We start from the raw sequence: 23017 nt of genomic DNA, 5'->3' as shown, positions 1-23017 counted from the left end.
ATTCATTTGAGCCATGGAATAGGGTTTGAATCCAGCCATCTAATAGGTCACCATGCAACCAGAGTGGAACAGATCTTCCCAAGTCTTACATCACCCAGATGTAAGCTGCAGAGAAAGGAAGGATTCCATTGGCCCCCATGTGAAGCCTCAGAAGACAACTGGAAAGACTATGGGGGGAGGGCGGAAACTCATTGTAAAATTTTCTTTCTTGCCCTGTTTGTACTGTAATAAGCCAGTTGAATGGATTCATGGAGGGATGGCATTTGGAATGGTTGGCACAGCAAGTTCTGAACACCTTGGACTTCTGTCTAGTGGGAAGGAAATTTGTCTAGGATGTTTGTATTGCATGTCTTGTAGAAGCACTGAGGCTATCCCCTTCACCTACCTCCATGTAAAGTTCTACCTCCATGTAAAGTTCCTCTTGCTCTGTGGCACTAAGGCCTTTGCATGCATACCTTCCTGCAAATTCCATGGGTGGGGAACCATGCCTCTCAGGTGATTTACAATTCATATGCCCTCACTGAGGAGGAAGCAGAAAAGAGATCTCCAAACCTAAGCCTTGAATATGTTGCACTGGTGGACCCATAGTGGGAATCCTAGGGCTCACTGTGTGCAATTTAAGAAATATTAATAGCCCGGCTTGCACATTGGCTAACTTCAATTTGACATCACAAACCTGAATGCTCTAAACCAGGCATGTCAAACTGCCGGCCCACGGGCTGGATGTGTCACACCAAAACCGTGCCCACCCCATTGCAGGCAATGGGGGAAAAGTTGCAATACATTGCGCGACATCACGAATTTGATATGCCTGCTCTAAACTAAGAGCTAAGGCAGGAAAAACGCTTTAAAACGGGTAGCCAATGGTTATGTACTGAGGCAAAACAAGACTGTGAAGAATTTTGGGCAGGTGCAAACCTGACAAAGCTCACAGGAAGTGGCATCAAACATCTAAAAAGAATTGGTATAGAATATTGGACACTATAAATTTCTTTTCCACCTAACAGAACTTTTGCCCTGACTTTTAGACCTTTATGAGTTGGAAGCTCCCCTTTTGGGAGCCACTGCAGGGATCCTTTTCTGCTACCTCTATCAGTGCCTTCCTTTTTGAATTAACACTTTAAAAGCTTGTTTCCCCACATCCTGGAACCCCCATAGTAACACCCAGGGCTTTTTTTGTCATAGAACGCCCAGAATGGAGTTCCGGCACCTTTTTTGGATGGAACCTTGTAGGGTAGGCAAGGCGGGTTGTATAATGTGTGTGAGTTCCGGCACCTTTTTTTTTCCACAAAAAAAGCACTGGTAACACCCATCAAATCTTCCTGACCAGATCAATTCTTAATTTTGTGCCAGTAAAAGTGTGTCACCCACGCTTATATGGCACAAGGTGGGGATAGTAGGAAGTCATCAACCAGAGAAGGAAATATTTTGAGGGATATTAAAAAGGCAGAATATTATATTTCCCAAAGGAATAATGGGAGAAAATCTTAAAAGGTAGAAACTTCTCCCTCTCCCCTAAGAAGAAACTCAGCAGGCCAGCTCTCTAGAAATGCAGATTTGATATTCCTATTCAGAAAGTCTGGGCCACCTATTCATAAGCAAAATGCCTTCAGCCATAGCCCCAGAGAAGGTTTGAGCTGATGGGATTAGAAAAACAAAGACTCCAAGGAACATGAACCTTAGGAGGATTAACCCACCACCATTAGAATACCAAAAGGGCACACTGAACCCCAAGTCAAAGTTCATTGCACAGGAACAGGAAGTCTCAAATACAATGCCACAGGAACAGGAACAACTCCAAACACAAAAGCCCAAGAAAGTATAAAAACCCACCACTTCCAGCTCCATTTTGTCAGCTGTCCCAGAACTGCATGCTGTTGCTGTTTTGCTCTTCAATAAAGAACCTTCTTTTCAAACAGCCTCCATTTTCTTTATTCCTGGCTTAGACTGGACCTGAAGATTTTTCTTTCAACAAAAATAAAGGGGAACAAAAGATAAGCCATGACTAAACTTCCCCTGATTCTGGAGGGAAAATTCAGAATTTCCTATTGCCCTTTTAGGAATCATTGGACTATTGTAATATTAAAGGCTGAATAGACCATTTATATTTATTTCTCTATCATTTATATGTAGAAGTACTCTAGGGCAGGGCTTTTCAACCTTTTCACCCATTATACCACTTTTAGGATATGGCAACATCCGAGTACCACCCGTTGCCTAGCAAGGTGTCAAAAACTTGATGACAAAAAAAACAAAAAACGAAAAAAGTGATAAAGTACAGGTAGTCCTCGACTTACAACAGTTCGCTTAGTGACTGTTCAAAGTTACAATGGCACTGAAAAAAGTGCCCCCCAAGCCACAGCTGAGCAAGACACCTACCTGCCCGCCAGGTGGCGCTCTTCCTCCTGTCAGAGGTTTTCATTGTTGTGAGCATTTCTGTGGAGGATGGGCAGCAGGAGTGGGGTGGGGGGGTGTTTGGTTTTTATTCCCCCCCATCTGCTGGGTGGTTGCAGCAGGTTTTGGTAACTTCACATGACCCTGGGACACTGTGACCGTCATAAATATGAATCAGTTGCCAAGCATCTGAATGTAAATCATAAGACCCTGGAGATGCTGCAACATTCCAGCTGATTGGTGCTTCTTCAGGGCTCAGCAGAAGCACCAGGATCAGCACCGAGCTCCAGATGGAGCCTGGCGCTGATCCTGGCGCTTCCACTGAGCCCTGACAGCCCCGAAGAAGCGCCGATCAGCTGGAAAGCGGCGCTGATCCTGGTGCTTCCACTGAGCCCTGACAGCCCTGCAGCTCCAGCCATCTCTTGCTCAGGCTTGTGCGGTGCTGCCACCGGTTCAGCTCATTCCCCTCCCCCGCTACTTTTATAGGATGGTCGCGTACCACCTGCCAGGTGCCAATGTACCACCGGTGGTACCCATACCACTGGTTGAAAAGCCCTGCTCTAGGGTATTTTCTTCATAGATGAAAAAATCTAGCAAGGACCACCTGTGTGGGCCAGCTAATAGAAAATAAGAAAATAACATCAGTGAGCCAGCTAAGTAATTTTAGCTCTTCCTTAATGAAATTGTCGGTGTGCATGATGCAGGTTAAAAGGCTATGTAGTAAGACTTCCTTGGTGAAGCACACAACTATCTTTTTTTTTCTTGTATCTTGATGTTCTGTTTCCCAATTTAAGAAAAATAATAAAATGAGCATTAACCTCCATAACATCACTACATTTCCATGGGACTTGAGAAGCCAAGTTAATGAACCCTCAGCATGGCTCCTATTACAGATGAAACCTTGCTTGGACAGCCATTGATTTACTCTAAAACTCCAGGACAGGTGATTTCCCAGCAGCAGGAACTGCTACTTTGATTTGCCTCTAGGATTTTGGGATTTCTACCTTCCTGTCAAGTAACATCATTATTTTGCTATGTATAATCTTCTTTTCCACAGCTGTAATATAGGACAATGAGGGTATTCACCATTCAACATCCCATTCAGTTTCCCCCCAAACAAAAAGAATTGCTGGTAAACAGAAAGCTGTTTAGTACATGATGGGGAAGCTGCAGTCACTTCTCAAATACTGTTTACAATTATGTAAAGATGAGGAGAGCCTAACAGAAGAAACCACTCATAAAAAGGATCAGTTGTAATTTACGTTTGCAAACCATTTTTCTTTACACACATCCCGCTGCTTATTAATATTAATCTATTAATAAAGATTATGGCAGTTGCCCTAAATCTGCAACATTTTGGATAATTTCACGTAACTGTATGATTTAATATTAAACTATAAAGGAGGAAATCAATTATTATAGATTATATTTTTGAAACATGTTTCTTAAAGAACCTAGAAGTAGCATTTTAACTTGTGAGTTTCAGTTCGTCTGAACTAGCTCGAACACACCGATTCTACGTAAACATGCACAACAGCGCCGTCAGTAATTAAGCCATCGAGGGACAATTCCAACTTCCCCGCGTCCTTATAGCGTCCTCCTGTTCCTTCTGCGTCAAAATTAACGACTTCTGGGATATGTAGTTTTTGAACTCTCCTGTCCACGCTGCCTTTGCTCAAACAACTACACTTCCCAGCAAGCAGTGGGAATCTGTGAACCGCGAACATACGTCACCTTCTCAAGGAGCCAATCGCGCCGCGGTCGAAGCAAGCGCCGTCAGCCGCCAATGTTGTTTTCGCTGAGTCGAGCTCTGGTGGTGTTGGCGGTGCGGGCGCCATATTGGAAGGGACGAGGCGGTGTTTTTTTTTCCCTTTCACCCCACCCAACCCCCCCCTCGCTCGTCGTAGAGACAACGGAGCCGCCTGGGCTCGTGCCTCGCCGCCGCCGCCACCATGCTGTACTTGGAGGACTACCTCGAGAGTGAGTCTCTGCAGTGGGAAAGCGGCGGGGGGCAAGAGGCCCGAGGGGAGGGGGAACGGCGAGAGCGCAGCGTAGGCTCCGCCCACCTTCCTCCCTCTTTCAAGGCGGCTGTTGCATCTAACTGACTCACTCCTTCTCCACCCCTCCCTCCCTGCAGTGATCGAACAACTTCCCATGGATCTCCGCGACAGGTTCACCGAGATGCGCGAGATGGACCTGCAGGTGCAGAGTACGTGAGTCAGCCCCGCCCACAGTCCGCCTCCCTGGCGCGGCTTCCAGCGCAGGCCGGCGAGTAGCCGGCCGCCGAGGCGGGCTTCCAGAGGGAAGGGTGGGAAGAGTTACTTTGCAGCTATGCGTGCAGCACTGCCGAAGTTATCAGCCGAAGGAAGATACACGTGCTCTTAGGCTCTGCCCGCCTGAGTCTTGCATTCGTCAGAAATTTAGGATTGGGCAAACAGTACCTTCACCATAACCGCCTTTGCAACAACACAAAACATAAGTTCAGAAGAATAATTCACTAGTAGGGAGATGAAAATAAGTTAGTAGTGTAGGAAATTGATACGGATGAAGAAATACGTTTGATTAGATGCATATCTCGCCTGACTTTCGGGAATTCAGGAGCATATACATAGCACTTTCTCCCATTTTCCTCCCACAAACCTCTGAGTTAAGGTGTTCTTTGAGTTTCTCTGGCAGAGGATGGACTTGAACGTGGATCTTCTGGTCCAGGTGTTAACACTATACAGAATCATCTGTAAAATAAAAATTATAATCAACTTCATGCAAAATAAATACAGTAAATAAGCGGAACTCACACAAGATTTTTCTGCACATTGTTGATATATACTGTATAGTATATACAACATGTATTTCTGGTGCCTTCTGCTGGAAGAAGTTGAACAGTGACACTATTGATAATACTGTCCAAAACATACTACTTTCCCCCAATAATTTATGTAGATTTTTTTCAGCCTGAATGTACATCACTTCCAGTTCTAAATTTCCTTTGAAACTTTTGTTGTGTATGAAGTATTTAGCATTTCTTGTCACACATCATTTGTCCTAAATATTTCAATTTTCTTTTCTTGATATTATTCACACTTTCCCTATTTTTGTCTATTTGTTGGAAGTTTCACACTAAACCATAAAAAGCCAACTACATTACTCTTAGTGGGTACACTTTGACTCACTCAAAGTGGTTAATTTATGATTTAGTATATCGTGCAACTCCCCCTAATTGAACCATAATTAAGTCAACCATGAATATGTGTCTTGGAAACATAAGTGTAATTAAGACTTGTTCACTGTTTATGGTGCATTTGAATTTAATTGCTTAAATATATTCTTGGATATATTAATGCACTTTCAGTAGCAATTGATTTCAGTAGTACTGTCCAATGATTTTTTTTTCCTTCCTGGTGTTTCTCTGCAAATGCAGACTCAGGTTTTTTTGGATCAACAAAAGTTTTGATCCATTGCTTGTGACAGGAATTGACCAATCACCTTGTTGTTTGAACCTGATTTTGTGGGCTGAGAGAGAATGATTGGTCCAAAGTCATCCAACTGACTATTATGTCTAAGACAGGAGTAGAATTCATTCTTCTGATTTCTAGCCTGGTACCTTAACCATTAGACCAAACTGACTCTTAACTATAGTATTATCCAACAATACCATTGGTCTTATCCATTCTGAGTGCTAGGGGTTACAGCATAGCAACATCTGAAATACCCTAGCTCTGTTATATATAGACAGTTCAGCAGTTAGGAATATTGAAACTATTTTCTTTGTTGCAGCTTTCATGACAAATGTGTCTGAACTTAAATATGCTATCTGGAAGCAAACTTAATTTGTTTGTAGTACTTCATTCAGCTAATATTGTGATCTTATATCTCCTTATTTTGGAATTTCACTGGATTTAGGAAGAGTTAATTTTACAAAAATATTGTTATGATTTTGTCATGTGCCCCTTATAATGTTAAAGCACTGCCAGTGTGATTTAGCAGTTAAGATATCAAATTGGGGTGAGGAAACTCACATTCAAGCCTATCCTCAGCATAGAAATGCACTTGTGAACTTTGGACAAGTCATGTTCTCAAATCAACTTTTCTGATCTTTTTGATGTGCATTAAAAATGAGGAAATGTTTTCTTGTTAGCTGTCTTGAGCTCCTGAGATATAAGTCAGACAAATTTCAGTGGACAAATTAAATTATGTTTTATGACCAGTCATTTTCTTAGTGTCTTAAAAGTATTTACTTACTAGTGTTATCCTATTTCAAACTATTACATATTTATCTAGATAAATAAACATATAGAATGTTCTCTGTGTTTAAGATGCAATGGATCAGCTGGAGCAAAGAGTAAATGAATTTTTTATGAATGCAAAGAAAAATAAACAGGAATGGAGAGAAGAACAAATGACTTCAATTAAAAAGGTAAGAATAAGGCAAATGTCTTCTTATAACAAAACTCCAAAGCAGATCCTTGAATTTGTTTTAAATTACTTCTGAGTTTAGATATAAAAAAAACTTCACATATAGGATAAAATGCAGAATTCCTTCTGTATAAAACTTATTTTTTATCACATTTGATTCTCTATTTAACCGAAAAAAGAACTATAACTTGTGAGTAGTGACAAAGGATTATTTCTACTACTTAGAGAAAGTTATTTTTTATTTTAATTAGACAGGCATTAAAGTACAAGGCATATAACAACAAAAGAATTGATACAGTAATTTTTAGCTGAAAAGGGGTCAGTTTTATGCTTGAAATGTTCCTGGAATGTCTCTAGAACAACCTATTTCAGCTTTGAACAGCTCTTTCAGAATCAAAATACTGTAGAATATTTCAGCATTGATGTATTTTTCTACACCTATACAATTTTATATGAGATTTTTGAAATGCAGTGTGTTTTCGATATAGATATTGGCTTTCATTTTAATTCCACATATTCAAGGGCACATGATCTCTTCCACGCTTGAAAATAGTGGAAAGAGATAGAACTATTTAAAGTTCAACTAACATCTTCAGATTTGATTTTGATAACTATTTGATTCAGTAAAATGAATAAATACAAAATGAACAAGTTAAATCAAAGGTCTTGGTTACTTCAATAACCTTTGAAGTAGAATTATAAGCATTTATACATTCAACTCAATACCAGAACCAAAGTTAAGTATCTTATACAAATAGTAACTATTTAACCTCTGCTTGAATATATACAATGAAAGGTATCCTATCATCGTCATAGATAGTGGGTTCCATTGTTAAAGTGATCATCTTGTTAGGAAGTTTTATCTAACTTTCAACGTGGGTTTGCCTTCCTGAGATTTAAATCTGTTATCACATATCCTGCTAAATGGAAGTTGTGCATAGAAATATTTGAACAATTCTATTATACAATACTGTCTTCAGTAATAGTTTCTAAAACTAAATATATTCAGATTCTGGACATCATTTCAAGTTCCTTAATTATCTTTCCCCAGACCTTCCCATAACTCTGAATGTTTATTAAATCATGGTCCCAGAAATATATATTCACTTATTTTCATGGTTGTATGTTGCTAATTCAAAACTCCCTTGAACAGATCATATCCAGCAAGGAAAAATTAAAATAATTAGAACATCGCCTAATAGTATCACCTAATGGAAGCAGATTTGTTTCCAAATCCTTTGCTGAAGAGGTTTTTTTAAAAAAAAAAAACAACCAAAGAAGGAGATATTTCACATATCAAAGTGCAAGCTTTTCAAGGCCTGTATGGTGCTACAATCACTGAAAAGCATTTAAACATTTTCTCCCAGCTTTTACTGGATGGGCAGGTCTAAAGATTACCTGTCCTGAGCCCTTATATGGGTTTAAAAGTGATGTCCAACAGATTTGTGCCTGGAAGCAAACAGCCAGTGTAGCTCTTACAGTAATGCTTTCAGATGGACAAATCTAGATACACCCATCTAAGTTTCTGCATGCTGTTCCAGTTGAACATTCTGTGTGTTCTTCAAGGACATCTCCATATAGAGGAAGTTGCACTACTCCACCCATATTAATCTCTATCTTAAAATATGCTTTATTTTAATGCATTAATATATGTAATTATGCATTGTTAGATAATTTCACCCTAGTTCAATTAGTAATTATTAATGTGTTATTAAATAACAGTTGTGACCAATTTGCTTACATAATATTTCTGATGCAGGATTACTACAAAGCGCTAGAAGATGCAGATGAAAAAGTACAGTTGGCTAATCAAATTTATGATTTAGTAAGTAAAATAGAAAATTTTGAGTTGATTTATATGGTGGTCTTAAGTTGATACTTTCTTTCAACATTTGTACATAAATGTAAATGTATAACAATAGAAATAAATATATTTTCATTATCACATGCAGGCCTGCCCTAATTTTTGAACTTCCCAGAGCTCCTGCCTAGATTTGTATCACTTGAATTCAGTCAAATTTGTGGTGGGTTTTGTGTTAGCTTCCTTGCTGACTACATGGTTTGCATGGCCTAACTTAGAGCGTATTTTCTAAGAAGAAAGGCCCATTTAATTTCATACTAGCCTTTATCAAGTGATAGTTAAATGAAATCTGAGGGTATATAGAGGCTTAAAGTTTGTATTAAGTTAGCCAGTGGTTTTTCAGCTCAGTTGTCTTAGTTTACACAACACATCCTGAACTATAAGTCATAAAGGTAAGATTGTCACCCATGTTTCAATGTAGCCCAGCTTGTAAGTTTACAGATGACCTCACATAATGGCAAACAATGAAAAATATGGGTTCAGGGAAACAAGATACAACAGGGAGATGAAATGAAATCAAAAGATAAATGGAAAGTGGTGAAGCAGATACCTTATTGCTGTTTTCTGGAATCTGTCATCTGGATATAAGCAGAAGCATTATTTCCATTACAAATATCCTCTCCATAGTGAAACATGATTTTTTGATACAGTATTTAAAACAATTAACAAAAACATTAAGGGATTCTGTTAGTAGCATTTCATTTTCTTATTCAAATACTTTTCTGAAGTCTGAAATGGTAATGCTGATTGAAAATAAACTCAGTTCTAAAAATCTGTTCTTAAAATAGGTAGACCGTCATTTAAGAAAATTGGACCAGGAGTTAGCTAAATTTAAAATGGAACTCGAAGCAGATAATGCTGGTATTACCGAAATACTGGAAAGACGTAAGTATGTATGATAATCTTTTAGACTTGTGATAGTGCATATAATATCATTCTAGGATGACAACATTCTAGCTTAACAGTACCAGGCTATTAATAGTGTGCAAAGCGTTCAAGATCCAGTTTGAACTTCATGTTCAGAGGTGACATGATTGGATCTGAAATTAAGAATTTAAATTAACATTGCGATTTGCAGTGATTTTACATATGAACTAGATTACATTTTGGATTTGATTCAGTAAAAGAATTATAGGCATGATGAGGCATGAGAATGCTTTATATTTTGAAGAATAGAATGGAAATAATAGGAAAGATTTATTCTTAAGAGAGTTATTAACCCTGTAAAATTTTAACTAGATAGTTTTGAGGGTTTTCAAAACTAGGAATGTGCTAGTTCTATAAGATAAAAATCTAGTACAATGAAAAAGACAAGTCAACAATCCATGGTGTCAGGGTCCTTTTTTGCCATATTTAAAGTACCTTGTCAAAACCATATTTGAGATTAAAAGTAGTATTTATTATCCTGATAGGTTCTTTGGAACTGGATACACCCTCACAACCATTGAATAATCATCACGCACATTCTCACACTCCAGTAGAAAGTAAGTTGAATATTTTCCCTTTAATTTGATTTAGTATGAATGTAAAACTAATATAGGATTATCTACTTTCAAAAGCCAGCTGTCTCCTAAAGCTGCCATTGGAATTTGCACAAATGCTTGAATGCATCCAGTGGATTGAAAATTGATAAAAACAGCATGATAAGGCTAAGCTTTGTATGTTTTTAGAAGTAAGTCATTTGCATTTCAATACCTCAGGTTAGACTTTTGGACTGACAGGTTTTTTTATTCTTTATATAGAAAGGAAACATAATCCCTCCTCTCATCATGCAGCAGCAGACCATGTACCTGAAAAGAAGTTTAAATCTGAAGCTCTTCTGTCAACTCTCACTTCAGATGCCTCTAAAGAAAATGCACAAGGTAATTTCTGTTTTAAATGAAAATGAAAATCTAAGCAAACTGAACCATTTTTGGGTCCTATAATCAGAAAAAGTGTTATTTGGAGAAAAAAGCAGATATATTTTTTTTAATTTAAAAGCGGTTGCCGCAGCATTTGCTGCAAAAAGCTGTATGATAGAACTAGAGCATAGTCCGTAAGGAGAAGGGCGGGATAAAAATCCAAACAAATAAAATAAATAAAATAAATAAGCTATAAGTGCAGAAATAGTCCAAAAATTAAAAACAGCTTTAACACAATAGGGAAAATAGAATAAACAATCAAATGCTAAAATTGTCATCGATTTCTGGTTAGCTCCCTGCTAGGATTATGCACAATGAAAAAATGAGTAATGCATTTTTGTTCTTTACACTTATCTCTTTATCTTTAACCCATGCTTTTTAATTCAGTGAGACTTATGTATTTATTTATTAGTTTTATCTGACCACCCATCTCAAAAACATGAGTCTGGATAGCTAGCAATATTAAAAATATAAAACATATACAAAATACATAAAACATAGGTTTCAAAGAAAAATTAAAAATCATCAGTCAATCATTCAGCAGAATCAGGAGATGTCTTCATCACAAACTTAGGGTCCAGGTTCGAGGATAGAGACAAGTCTTCTAGGCCTTATTGGAAGGCCAACAGGAACAGAGCCAATCTCATCTCTGGAGAGATAATATTCAAGAGGGTGAGCACCAGAACATAAAAGGCTTCTCCTGGGACCTGCTAGCTGACACTCATAAGCAGATGAGACCCGGAAGATTCTTCTCCAGCCGGACTACATGGGATAGATAGAAACGTCCAGGAAAACAATGGACCCATAAACAACCAGGTCCTAAACCATGAAGGGCTTTAGAGGTGACTGCCAACATCTTGAATTTTCCCCAGAAGCATATTAATAGCCAATGAACAGGTGTAAATACTTAGTCCTGAATAGCAACCAGATTGAGCAGAAGGTTGCAGCAGCCTATCATTAACAAGGGCAACAGTATATTTGTGACCTAATATTTTCTCTGGTTCAGTACATGTTCCTACTCCTTATCTGTTTTTGGAGAAAGGAGTGGAGAAATACAGCCAAGAAAACTGCCTTCTCATATCTAGAAGAATCTTGTTGACACAGAGAATAACATAGGCTCATGATTTACCTCCTCTTTTCACCCAGCTATTCCTGCTATTTATTTCCTTCCTTCTTTTTCTATACATTCTTTGTTCAACTTCTCATCTTTTTCCATTTCCAACTTTGCCTTGCATATGTGACATCACTGTTAGTGTCTTTCCATGGAAGAGAATTAGTCTTTCAAGAAATTTGCTACCTTGCTTCCATTTTATGTACTTACAATTTGGCAGGAACATATTTCTGACAGTATTTTTTAACAACAAAAGAAATAAAAAAACAGACTTTCTCTACAGATGGAAGGCAAGTTTGGGAAAAGGTGCTTTTGATAAAGAGTGATGTTTGTCATAGGCCAGACTGTTTATTTACTTATAGCAGCAAATATTCTGTTAAGGCAGTAAATATTTTCAGTTTTCTTAGTGGTATGTATTTTCATTTAAAAAGGTTACTTATCATTGCATAATTTTAAATTACATACACTTAAAAGTGCATGAGAAGTGATTCAGAGCCAAATAAAATATTGTAACTTTCTACATTATCCTAAAAATATACATGTTGCATCTTAATATATGTGTGTCTCATTTTATTTGTGATAGCATCTAATTGAACTAACCAAAGAAAAAGATTAATATTTTATTGCTAATAATTTGATTCTCAAAACATGCACTTTTGAGTATTGTAATATTTACCATACCATTGTATTTTAAAAATAGCCCTACACTTAAATTTGCATACCAAGAACGGTGCTTTTTAAATCATATCAAATGGTTTATTGAAGCATGAAATAATTCATTTTTTCCATAACTTTGTTACTTTTCAGTCTTTGGACAAGAGAGCAAACAGAGAAACCGATACAGTACCAAATCTTTCCATATCATTAAATCTATATTTTTCTTTCTTAATTAGCATACTATCTAAATTTTCTTCATACACAATTGATTTTCAGTTTTCTGACATTTATTTTTTTAGTTTTCATTTTAGACTATATAAATATGTTCCCTTTATTCATCAAGGGTGTCGAAACAGTAATTCATCATCCTCATCCAACAGTGCATATAATGCAAATTCTTCTCAGCCATTGGCATCGTATAACCTGGGCTCATTATCTTCAGGAGCTGGAGCTGGTGCTATTACCATGGCAGCAGCTCAGGCAGTGCAAGCCACAGCACAGGTAAGGAATTCGAAGCATGTTTTAAAATACCTGCCCCAAGCAGGTTGCTAGAGCAACTTTTATTTCATTAGATTTGCCATTGGCACTTTAAAATGATTGTTTTCAAAGATGGCATATCTGTTGGTTGACATTTCATGGATGTAGGTTTTACAGGAACAGAGAGATTTATATGGGACATTCTGAAAGCTTTTCCCACTATATTGAGTGTTCTGTAATTTTATCTACATGTGCTTGAGACAAGAGCCAGAGGAAAATATCAATAATTTTCTTGCAATATTTTGGGCATGAAAGATCAAACCTCAGCTTTAATATTTTTTAAGGAAGAAAATAAGGTACTCGTTAAACGATTATACACTAAACAAGCTCTAACTGCTGCATAATGTATTTATAGATTAGCTCCAGGTCTACTCATGTTTTAAGGAAAGCAGTGAAAGTCAAGTGTTTCACTTTTTATACTCAATGTATTATAAATGAGGCTAAATTTGAAACCATCCGTATAATATTGCTGTTTTTCTTTTAGATGAAAGAAGGAAGACGGACATCAAGCTTAAAGGCGAGCTATGAAGCCTTTAAGAACAATGACTTCCAACTTGCAAGAGAATTTGCATTATCCAGGGACACAGCTGGATATACATCATCTGCTTTGGCATCTACATTATCACAGACGTTGAGTTCATCAACCACAGATTCACGGAGTGGTAGAAAAAGCAAGTATGTTCATTAAAATGATAGCTTCTTTATTTGTTGTAAGAGACATTCAAAAGTGGATTGCAGTTTCCCACTACCTGGGAAAGAAAAAATTACATGACAAAGATTTAGGGTTTATTGTTTCTGAACTCCACCTCAGTTCCTTATAGCTATTGTCCAGCATTAAAATATTTATTTTCTGCTTTCCTATATAGATAGTCCTCAGGTTACAACCCCTTGTTCAGCGACCATTCACATTACAAGAATGCTGCACGTGGGATTCCACAACCATTTCTCAAGACTTCCTGCCATCAGTATCCCTGCAGTCACATGATCACAATCTGGGCTCTCAGATGCCTGGCTTGCAATTACAACATTGCAATGAGCAGTTTGCACAATGGGAAACTGCCAGGGAACTACACAAGCTTCTCCCATAAGTTGCTCTTGCCACTTTTTCTCCCAAGGAGCCTTGCTATGGATCACGAGACCCCAGGGATCTCGTACGCCATAGCAACCCTTCTGCTAGTACTTAGCAGTACCCACCCATGACCCCTGCCAGGTCACCCACACTCAGTAGTGCCAACTCACAGCTCTTGCCTGGAGATGTGCTTGCCTAGCCCTCTGATCACACGAGGCCCACCCATAATAATCTCTGCAGGCTCTGGATTACAGTGGCAACCAGACTGCTGGGGTTGCCATCACTAAGTAATCTAGTTATGTGGCATTGCTCTTTATGACCACGACTACGTCACTTATAACCACATCGCTTAGCAAAGGAAATTACAGTCCCAGCTGCCATTGTAACCAAGGTCTATCCGTAAACTTTTTACTGTATTGGTAGTTTTTGACTTAACGACCACAATTGAGTCCAAAATTTCTGTTGCTAAGCGAAACATCTGTTAAGTGAATTTTGCCCCATTTTAATGACCTTTCTTGCCACTGTTGTTAAGCGAATCACTGTAGTTGTTAAGTTAGTCACATGGTTGTTAAGTGAATCTGGTCTCCCCATTGACTGCTGGTCAGAAGGTTGCAAAAGGTGATCACATGATCCCGTGACACTGCAACCATCATAAATATGAGTTGCCAAGCATCTGAATTTTGATCATGTGACCATGGGGATGCTGCAACGGTCATAAATGTGAAAAATGGTCATAAGTCCCTTTTTCAGTGCCGTTGTAACTTCGAACAGTCACTAAATGAACTGTTGTAAGTTGAGGACTACTTGTAGTTGTGTTCCCTCTGTTAAATCTTTCCAAGATCACCTTTATCCATTATTCTCTTTATTAGCAGCAGCAGTAATAACAAACAGGAACTTTTCTTTTGCTGCTTTTCCGGACAATCTCCAACTTGCCAAGACTGAAAAAAGAAAATGTATATTAAGCTGCAAGTTGCTAAAGCAAGAGTGAAGCAAGCTCAGCATGCTAAACTCCTTTTTGCAGCAGTCTGCACAGAATTCATGTCATTCTTAGGAGATAATTCATAGTGCTTTCTGCTCCTATCACCATTCTTAGGATCTGGCCTGTCAGGCAAACCTCATGAGGTGCCTCTGAGTAGGAATGTAATGAGGTAGATTCCAGGTCTGTAAATACAATCTTCATGCCAAAACTTTTTAGGAACTGTTATTCATTTTGGCCACCAGATGGAGCGCAATGACTATAGTAATTTTCATCTTTTTTTGGCAGTATGAGCTTGCTGTCTTAGTCCAGTTCATCACCTTAAGGCGCAGAAGCAATTAAGTTATCAAATTTCTCTGCCTTTTTATTTCTGTGTTGTTCAGTATTCAGACTTCCCTTCAGGAATAATTCAAGAGCTATAGTTGCTGAAGATTTTTAAAATATACTATTTGCACTTTTACTTAACAATACAAAGATGAATTATTACAGTGAAGTCAAAAAAATGCATTCTTTGAGTCTGCAGAAAGTTTTCTCCCATACTGAAAGAACTCTATATTCATAGAAAAGGCCTCTAACAAAAGAATACTAATTTGTAATTAGTTCCTAAATTCCATTGTATGCCATTTGTGATACATTGCCATCTTTACAAAAATCTCTGAAGACAAATTTAAAGAAGAATGACCCACCCCCACAATCTTAATTGGACCTCAATATTCCCCTTATGAAGAAAATGTAGATCATTTTATTCAGATGTTATGCATAGTCCCCAGACAGAACAATTCAGGCTTTTTATAAGTGAAGGGGGAAAGTATTTGTTACATACTGGTCTTACTTAGAAATCATTTTAAAATTGTATTTAAAAACTGTGTCACAGTTTTTTAAAATCGTTTTGTTTTCAGAATGTCCCTTGCCATGGAAAATAGATTGGTGAAAGTAGTCTGTTTATGTTAATTTTTCAGAAACAATAACAAATCTTCAAGTCAGCAGTCGTCCTCATCTTCTTCATCTTCTTCCTTGTCATCGTGTTCCTCATCCTCTGCACTAGCCCAAGAACTCTCCCAGCAAACAGCAGCCATTCCCGAGTCTGAATCTAATACCCAGGTTGATTGGACCTATGATCCAAATGAGCCACGTTACTGCATTTGTAATCAGGTATATTCTGTCAGAGAAAGAACATTGTTTCTGATAGCTTGCCTAGTTTATTGATCATGGCTGATTTACTGAGAGGAGACAGACCTAATAATATGTAATTATGTATCAGAAATTGTTAATATTTAAATTATAACATAATTTAAAATTAAAAATTACAATGAATTGTCTATAAAACTAGATGACTAGCAGTTTGTTGATATATGCAGAATATAGTGCATCTTTGAATCAAATCTTTAAAAATGTCTGCATAGTGTCAGAGAAATATAAATAAATCTGCTTCCAGTGTCCAATTTTTATGCTGATCCTCATGATCAATAAGCCCATTTTTAATCATTTTTGGAGATGCAGAATTAATAGAGTTTAATAAAGAAACATACATATCATTTTATGCAATAAAGTCCAAAAATTTCTTTTTATGAGAAATGTTACACATTTCCTCTGGATGTAAAATCTTGTCAGAGTTTTGCAAATTGAAATTACATAACTATTAAACACACACAAAAAAATTTGGCTGTAGGCTTCCAGACTAAGAAAACATAGAGAGAGAGAAAATATAACACAGAAAAATATGAATAAATAAATGGATTCTCAAATACAGCTAAAATATATATAAGAATAATTTTTTTATGTAGAATGGGTAGTCTCAGTTTCTGTAAACAAAATTCTTAAATCTTTTTATTTTGATTATGATATTTCTATAACTGACTCTATGGACTCCCAGCATTTTGAGATTTGCAGTAATAGTATTATACAGATATAATAACAAAATAGTCTTAAATGTTTAAAATATGATATTTTTAGTGTAAATGAAAATTATATCGTTAAGATGATAGTACTACAGAGCTGATTCAGTGACTAGATTGAGAAACAGTTTTAACTTCGATTTTAATGTTATTATTTAATATTACTGTTGCTTCCTCTGTTTTGTTTACTTTTTAATGAAGGTCTTCCTTGCTGATTGGATTTCAGATTAGATCTTAGAAGTGTTCTCTGTTGAAAAATAAACTTGAAACAAGTTTATTTAATATTAAATATAAAATCTAACGATGCTAATCTCACATAAGGCACCTATATTCAGATAGTCATACAAATTGGCTGTTTCAGATTTGTATTTGAAAATTCAAATGAACATTCTACTTAATATATAAGGTTGATATTCTACAAATAATAAATAAACCGCTTTACAAATAGTAAATACGTGAAAATAAAGTTACCTGTGTTTATATGTTGGAGCTGATAGTAATGGAAAAATATAAATATTTTCCACAAACTGGTATAGCTATGTTTCTAAACAAGCAGTTAACCAAAGTGACTCCCAAACAAATTTAAAATATTAATGATCAAAGAAAATAATTCAATAACTCTTGGATATTTCATTGGGAATTTTTGGAAGTCATTTCCAATCTAAAAAAAAGTTCCAATAATAGGAAAGTGAGCATATAGTATGACTATTCTTTTAGCATATTAAAAGTTCGAGTTGTCAATCTCAATCTCTCCTAGTAACTTTTTGATATGAAGTGTTCTCTGATCACATAAAATCTAATAATGTTCAAATAATATGTACTGATTCTTCATAGGTCTCATACGGTGAAATGGTGGGCTGTGATAATCAAGATGTAAGTATGGAAAATTAAATGAAACTAGGAATAATATCTTGATATATTTTTTTTTTTAGTTTTCTAAAAACCATATTAAAAAGATAATCAGATCTAATGCCTGGGGTGGAACACACACAAACACAATATATACATATATATGTGCATGTCAGCATTCAATTCTTTTTCACTGCTTCTAATAATGCACTTGAGGAAAGAGTTGGATATAAAGTTAGAAGTGCTTCAGATTGTGGGACTTCAGTGAGTGTATTAGAAATGTGACTAAGTGTTTTAAACCCTAGACTTACTTTTAGATTTTGTTTGATGGTGTTGGGGAAAAATAGTAGAACTCTTGAGAATTTAAAGATGATTTTACACATACAGAGCTGTTTGAATAAGTACATAGTAGTAGTCCCAGTAATATTGATGGCCAAGAAATAGATCTTCTGAAATGAAACTTATCTGGCTTCCTAAAGAGATCTAGTGTTTTTCCTTTATGAATATCTGTGAATCTGTCCTATATTAACCCATTGCATCTTTTTTTAGCATCAGTATTTCAGAATATTGTGTTTTCTCTTTTATGTGTCTTACAGTGTCCTATAGAGTGGTTCCATTATGGTTGTGTTGGATTGACAGAAGCACCAAAAGGAAAATGGTACTGTCCACAGTGTACTGCTGCAATGAAAAGAAGAGGCAATAGGCATAAATAAATGCTGCATTATTTTCACTCCAGTTAACATATTCCTTTTGGGAGGTGTATTAGGAGGAAATGCTTCTTTGCAGCTAGTCAAAGAAGAATTGATATAGCTGTCAAAATATTGACTTCTTAATTTTGCTAGCTGTGTTTTAATATTGTACTTAAATTATTTATGCACTATTGCTGTGCTATAAATATTTTTCCAGTTAGCCATGGATTGTTCCAGTGGCAAACGTATGCAGACATTTGAACTCTGACCATTTTCTCTAAGCAATGGGCATTCTATGATAACTTGGTCTTCAGATAATTCCAGCAAAAGGACATTTTGAATCATTTTATATTCAGCTGACATTCTGCTGCATGTTCTGTGCTCAAGAACTGTTATATGGAATTTATGTATATAAGTGGTAAAGGAAGTCAGGCTGTCAAAAGAATGGATTTTTTCAAATGCCTTTAGAGCTTGCTCTCTTGTTGAAATGGAAATCAGCAGGCTAAAGAAGATGGTTCTTGTATCCACACACTGGGCTAATATCCTCTGGAGTACTTGGAACATAGCAACAGACTCTTGTACACTTTAAAAAAAAACCACTACTCTTTATATGTTTGGGTCCATTCAGGGCATAGTCATTAAAATGGTGTTCAAGTGATAACCTTTTATACCAAATGTGTTTATTTTTTGTGCAAGTGATCCTTTAAATTGAAACTGTATTAGGTGTTCAAATTTAAAAAAAATCAAATGCTAGTATTAATGCTTTGCATACTGTATCAAAGAAAGACAGTACAACATTTCATGAAAGCTTTCATAATATGCAGTCTAACTGGAGGATTTTAAATAGTTTTTATTTTTTTTAATAAAATATATAAATAAAAGGTTTCCATCTCCAACATACTAAGCAATATGCCTACTGTGTAGTGGGTGGTACTTTTTTTTAACTATTTCCTTATTTATAATGTTAAATAATACTGGTTTTAAGCAAAAAAAAACCCTTTCAATACTGGAAATTAATGTTTATATTACATCTAGGAAATGCACATTGATACATAAAATTGTATACTTCAAAGTTGTGTTGAATTAAGGTCAGTCGGCTGGTAAAACATGGCAAGAAATAGTGAATTGGATCCCAACTTTGTTGCTATCATAAGGAAATTACATTAGTGGAGGATAGAGTGCTTTGTTTGTTTTCCAGTTTCTTCTCCTGCCACTTCTAATGCCATCTCCAACACTCCTCTATCCTCAGCAATTCAGAGCATTTTCTTTAGATTATATCGTTGAGAAAGAATAGAATGTGATTCTTCCATTAGATCATACAATAGCCATAGAAGACATGATGAATGTCCTAAATTTGGGTGAAAAAGTTCAACCTGCTGGAATGTGGCCTCCAGCAAATAAAACACCAAATTGAAAGCTTGGGAAAAGTGGGCATTTTTCCTGTATGTATGTTATAAGACTCCTCAAATCATCTTTCTCAAGTTCAACCTCGAGATGGAAGAGAAAGACTCAGGCAGATAGAACTTTAGCCAGAAATCATGGTCATTATGGTCTCTAGGCTTTCAGGGTAATAAGGATCAGACTTAAGGAAAATCAGCTTATTTACACTTTTGAAAGAATTTTTTTTAGTTACTGCTCAACACTTGCAAAAAACATTTACCTCTCACGCCCACTCTCAATCTGCCCTACAGTTTCATGATCCATCTTGCATGGGATGGCACTGCATGAAGCAGAGTGCCTTCTAGCTTAAGTTCAGTCTATTGCCTTGTAACAGTTGTTAGAGTATCTTCTGAAAAGTAATATGAAACCACTTTATTATTGTGCAGCAGGTGGAAGCCAAAATTGGATTTAGTCTGTAGCAAATGACTCCATAAGCTTATATTTTCGTTACAAGTAACATTCAAACATAGTTACAATTACATTGGAGGTTGGAAAATTACAGGTCTTATTCTAGGGATAAGCAATCCAGGGATCTATATATTGGATTCAAACTTACACCAGTTATGGATAAAGGTGAGTAATGAGGCTTTATTTTCAGAAATTGGAAGTGTTTACCTTAGTACATTAGGGTATTTCATGTCAAATTAAATCAGTGTATTTTAAGACTCCATAAGGCTTTTATTTTTCCATTTTGTGTATATATTCATCTGTTTTGTTATTGTTACTGTTTGCTGTAGACATAATCTAGCAGCTTTTCTAGAATTAAATGTAAAATATAATAGGTTCTTTTCTAGTAATTATTGCTGAAGGTAGATCAACATATAGTAATTGAAAAAAAAAGTTTTGTGGATTTAGGTTCATAGTTTATGTTTCTTATTTTTTGTAAGCCACATGTCTGCCCATTCCTCTCTAAATGAAATATAGTTGTTTTTTCCATATAGCGCGGGCAACACTTATTATAATAATTGCATCTTCTAGTAACAGATGCTGGAAGCAATCTGCATATCCAAGTATATTTTAACCCATTTCAGTCATACCAACAGGCTGTTTTTCAAAGACTAAACAATTCCAACTTTTGAATAAAACTTGCTCAATCCCAGGATTATTACAGTTTAGCAATAAAGCATAGGAATACAGGTAATTCCCGAGTTATGAGTGTTCCCTTAGCAATAAACACCCCCTAGTGTTTATGAAAAAGTCCCTAAGCCTGTGGATACCTTGCGAAGATCAAGAGATCCTTTGCTTTCTTGGCTATTTCACTGCTTCCTTTGGTGCGTTCACAGAATGGAGACGTAAAGTGAGATCAGTAGCACAAGATTTCATGCTACTGATCTCATTTGATCTCACAGTAGTTTAGGCCTCTGTTCTCTTCAACAAAGAACGGAACTAAAGCCAAGGGAGAATGGACCTCCGGAGGCTTGCAAAAGCCTCCCCCGGCCTCCATTCTGGGCCTTGGAGGCTTGGAGAAAGCCTCCAAGGCCCAGAATGAACGTCTGGAAGCACGTGGTTGCCGCTCATGGCCTCCACTCTGGGCCTTAGAGGCCTGGAGGACGCCTCAGGCCCAGAATGAAGCTGAAGCATCCCCTGGCGTCCTTACCAGGTGGCAGCAGCTTGGGAAAGGCCTCCGACACCTGGGTCGGGCCTCCGGAGCCCCACTGAAGCGTCCCCTAGTATCATTTCCAGGCAGCAGCAGCCCAGAAAAGGCCTTCATCACCCAAAAATAACATTGGGGGACACTTCAGCAGGCTCCGGAGGCCCAATCCAGGCGTCAGAAACCTTTTCTGGGCCGCTGCTGCCTGGAAAGGACACTGGGAGGCGCTTCAGCAGGCCTCCGGAGGCCCCTTCTCAGGCCTCCAAGGCCCAGAACAGAGGCCACGGACAGCAGCCACGTGCTTCTGGAGGTCTGTTCTGGGCCTCCTAAGCCTTTCCCTGCTCTTGCTGGGAGCAGAGAAAGAAATGGAGGCTGAAGAGGAGACAGATCTTCACAAGGTAAGTGACCCGGCGCAGAAGGATGGGGGGGAGCAAACGTGCCCCCCCAGGGGAGGGAACATGAGGTATTTCAGTAGGTTAGGGGAGGCCTTGGGGGCTCTGAAAATGGCCTGTTCCATAACTACCCCCCCATGGCCTTCTCCACCCTGAGATACCTCATGTTCACTTAACGAACTACACATTCACCCACATTAAATTAGTGAATGTGTGAGCGAAAGCTGAGAGTGAATTGTGTTCAAGATACGAGATTCATGCCTATGAATCCTCGAGTTACGAATGGAATGGGCAGGCTCCAATACATTCGTAATGTGAGGACTACCTGTAATTTCCTATAATAGTTTCCCACCACCTATTTAAGCAAGATGTGACTAGAGTTTCCACTGCAGCCACTAGAGGCTCCTCTTGACAATTTTGGCTGCTATGAAGTCCAATATTGTGATCAGAAGGAAATTTGATTTCTGATTCTCTGCATCCTTATATACGTCAACACCACTAATGATACAGAGATGTTTGATATTCTGGCATAGACAATTGTACTGTGTGCCTGTTTCTGCAGAGAATTAATATGTGGATAAAATCATTGTTAGCAGTGATGAGGCATGAACAGAAGGTATGAACAATAGTTTTATAAACAAAAATTGTAATACTATGATAACAGGCCAATTCCAGAATGGCATGTAAAATATAATTTTGTGATTGTCATAAATAAATGTAGAATAGCCCCAAATGAGCTAGGCTTATTTATATATGGAAAGTTACAAAAACAAGGCCTCTAGAGGTTCATCTGAGGAACCAAGTAATCTGGTTTTGAGAAAGCTCTCTTTTTAGTACGCTGACATTCAGATTTCTTAAAACATATGTTGCAATTGGAGCATTACTTGATATGGCTGTGCAAGTCTAGAACTGCTTCACTTCATTAGCTATTTGAACTAAATGTTCCTTTGATGGCTTCCTGCTTCTGACCTGTTTGACTGTCCCACTGCAACCATTGTTAGAGGCTGCTTCTGTGTAAGGTCTGCCTTATATATATAAAGTTCTGGATGGCAGCAATTTCTCATTTCCTAGACTGCCCAGGCAGGGAGAGCTGTGCCAAGTCAGAATCATAATAGTCTCTCTTCCCAGATCTGACCTAGTACATGATCTCATGTACAATGAGATGTAGGTGATCAAAGACTTATTAATGACCACCACGGACATTGATCAAACCCATGGCCAAATATGTTCCTCAGTGACCTG

At 37.3% G+C, this 23017-nt stretch overlaps 1 protein-coding gene across 2 annotated transcripts; it reads left to right on the top strand.

The window, feature by feature from the left end:
• Window positions 1–4329: 4329 nt before the first annotated feature.
• On the top strand, window positions 4330–19279 carry ING3 (inhibitor of growth family member 3). Of its 2 annotated transcripts, none has more exons than XM_015822276.2 (12): window positions 4330–4374; window positions 4532–4603; window positions 6708–6808; window positions 8567–8632; window positions 9457–9553; window positions 10081–10152; window positions 10411–10530; window positions 12681–12838; window positions 13359–13549; window positions 15879–16071; window positions 17649–17687; window positions 18260–19279. In XM_015822276.2, the coding sequence occupies exons 1-12, from the start codon at window positions 4347–4349 to the stop codon at window positions 18374–18376; spliced, it is 1254 nt and encodes a 417-aa protein (XP_015677762.1). In that variant the 5' UTR covers window positions 4330–4346; the 3' UTR covers window positions 18377–19279. The 2 variants fall into 2 exon arrangements, with proteins under 2 accessions (XP_015677762.1, XP_029141161.1); XM_029285328.1 differs by having other exon boundaries at window positions 4343–4374; window positions 4532–4607; window positions 18260–19276.
• The last annotated feature ends 3738 nt before the right edge of the window (window positions 19280–23017 follow it).

The sequence above is a fragment of the Protobothrops mucrosquamatus genome, unplaced genomic scaffold, assembly GCF_001527695.2.
Source record: "Protobothrops mucrosquamatus isolate PMUCROS unplaced genomic scaffold, P.Mucros_1.0 scaffold1515, whole genome shotgun sequence".
In the NCBI taxonomy this organism is placed as follows: Eukaryota; Metazoa; Chordata; class Lepidosauria; order Squamata; family Viperidae; genus Protobothrops; species Protobothrops mucrosquamatus.
Note: the sequence above shows the minus strand (reverse complement) of the source record. Positions and strands in the feature narration are given on the sequence as shown.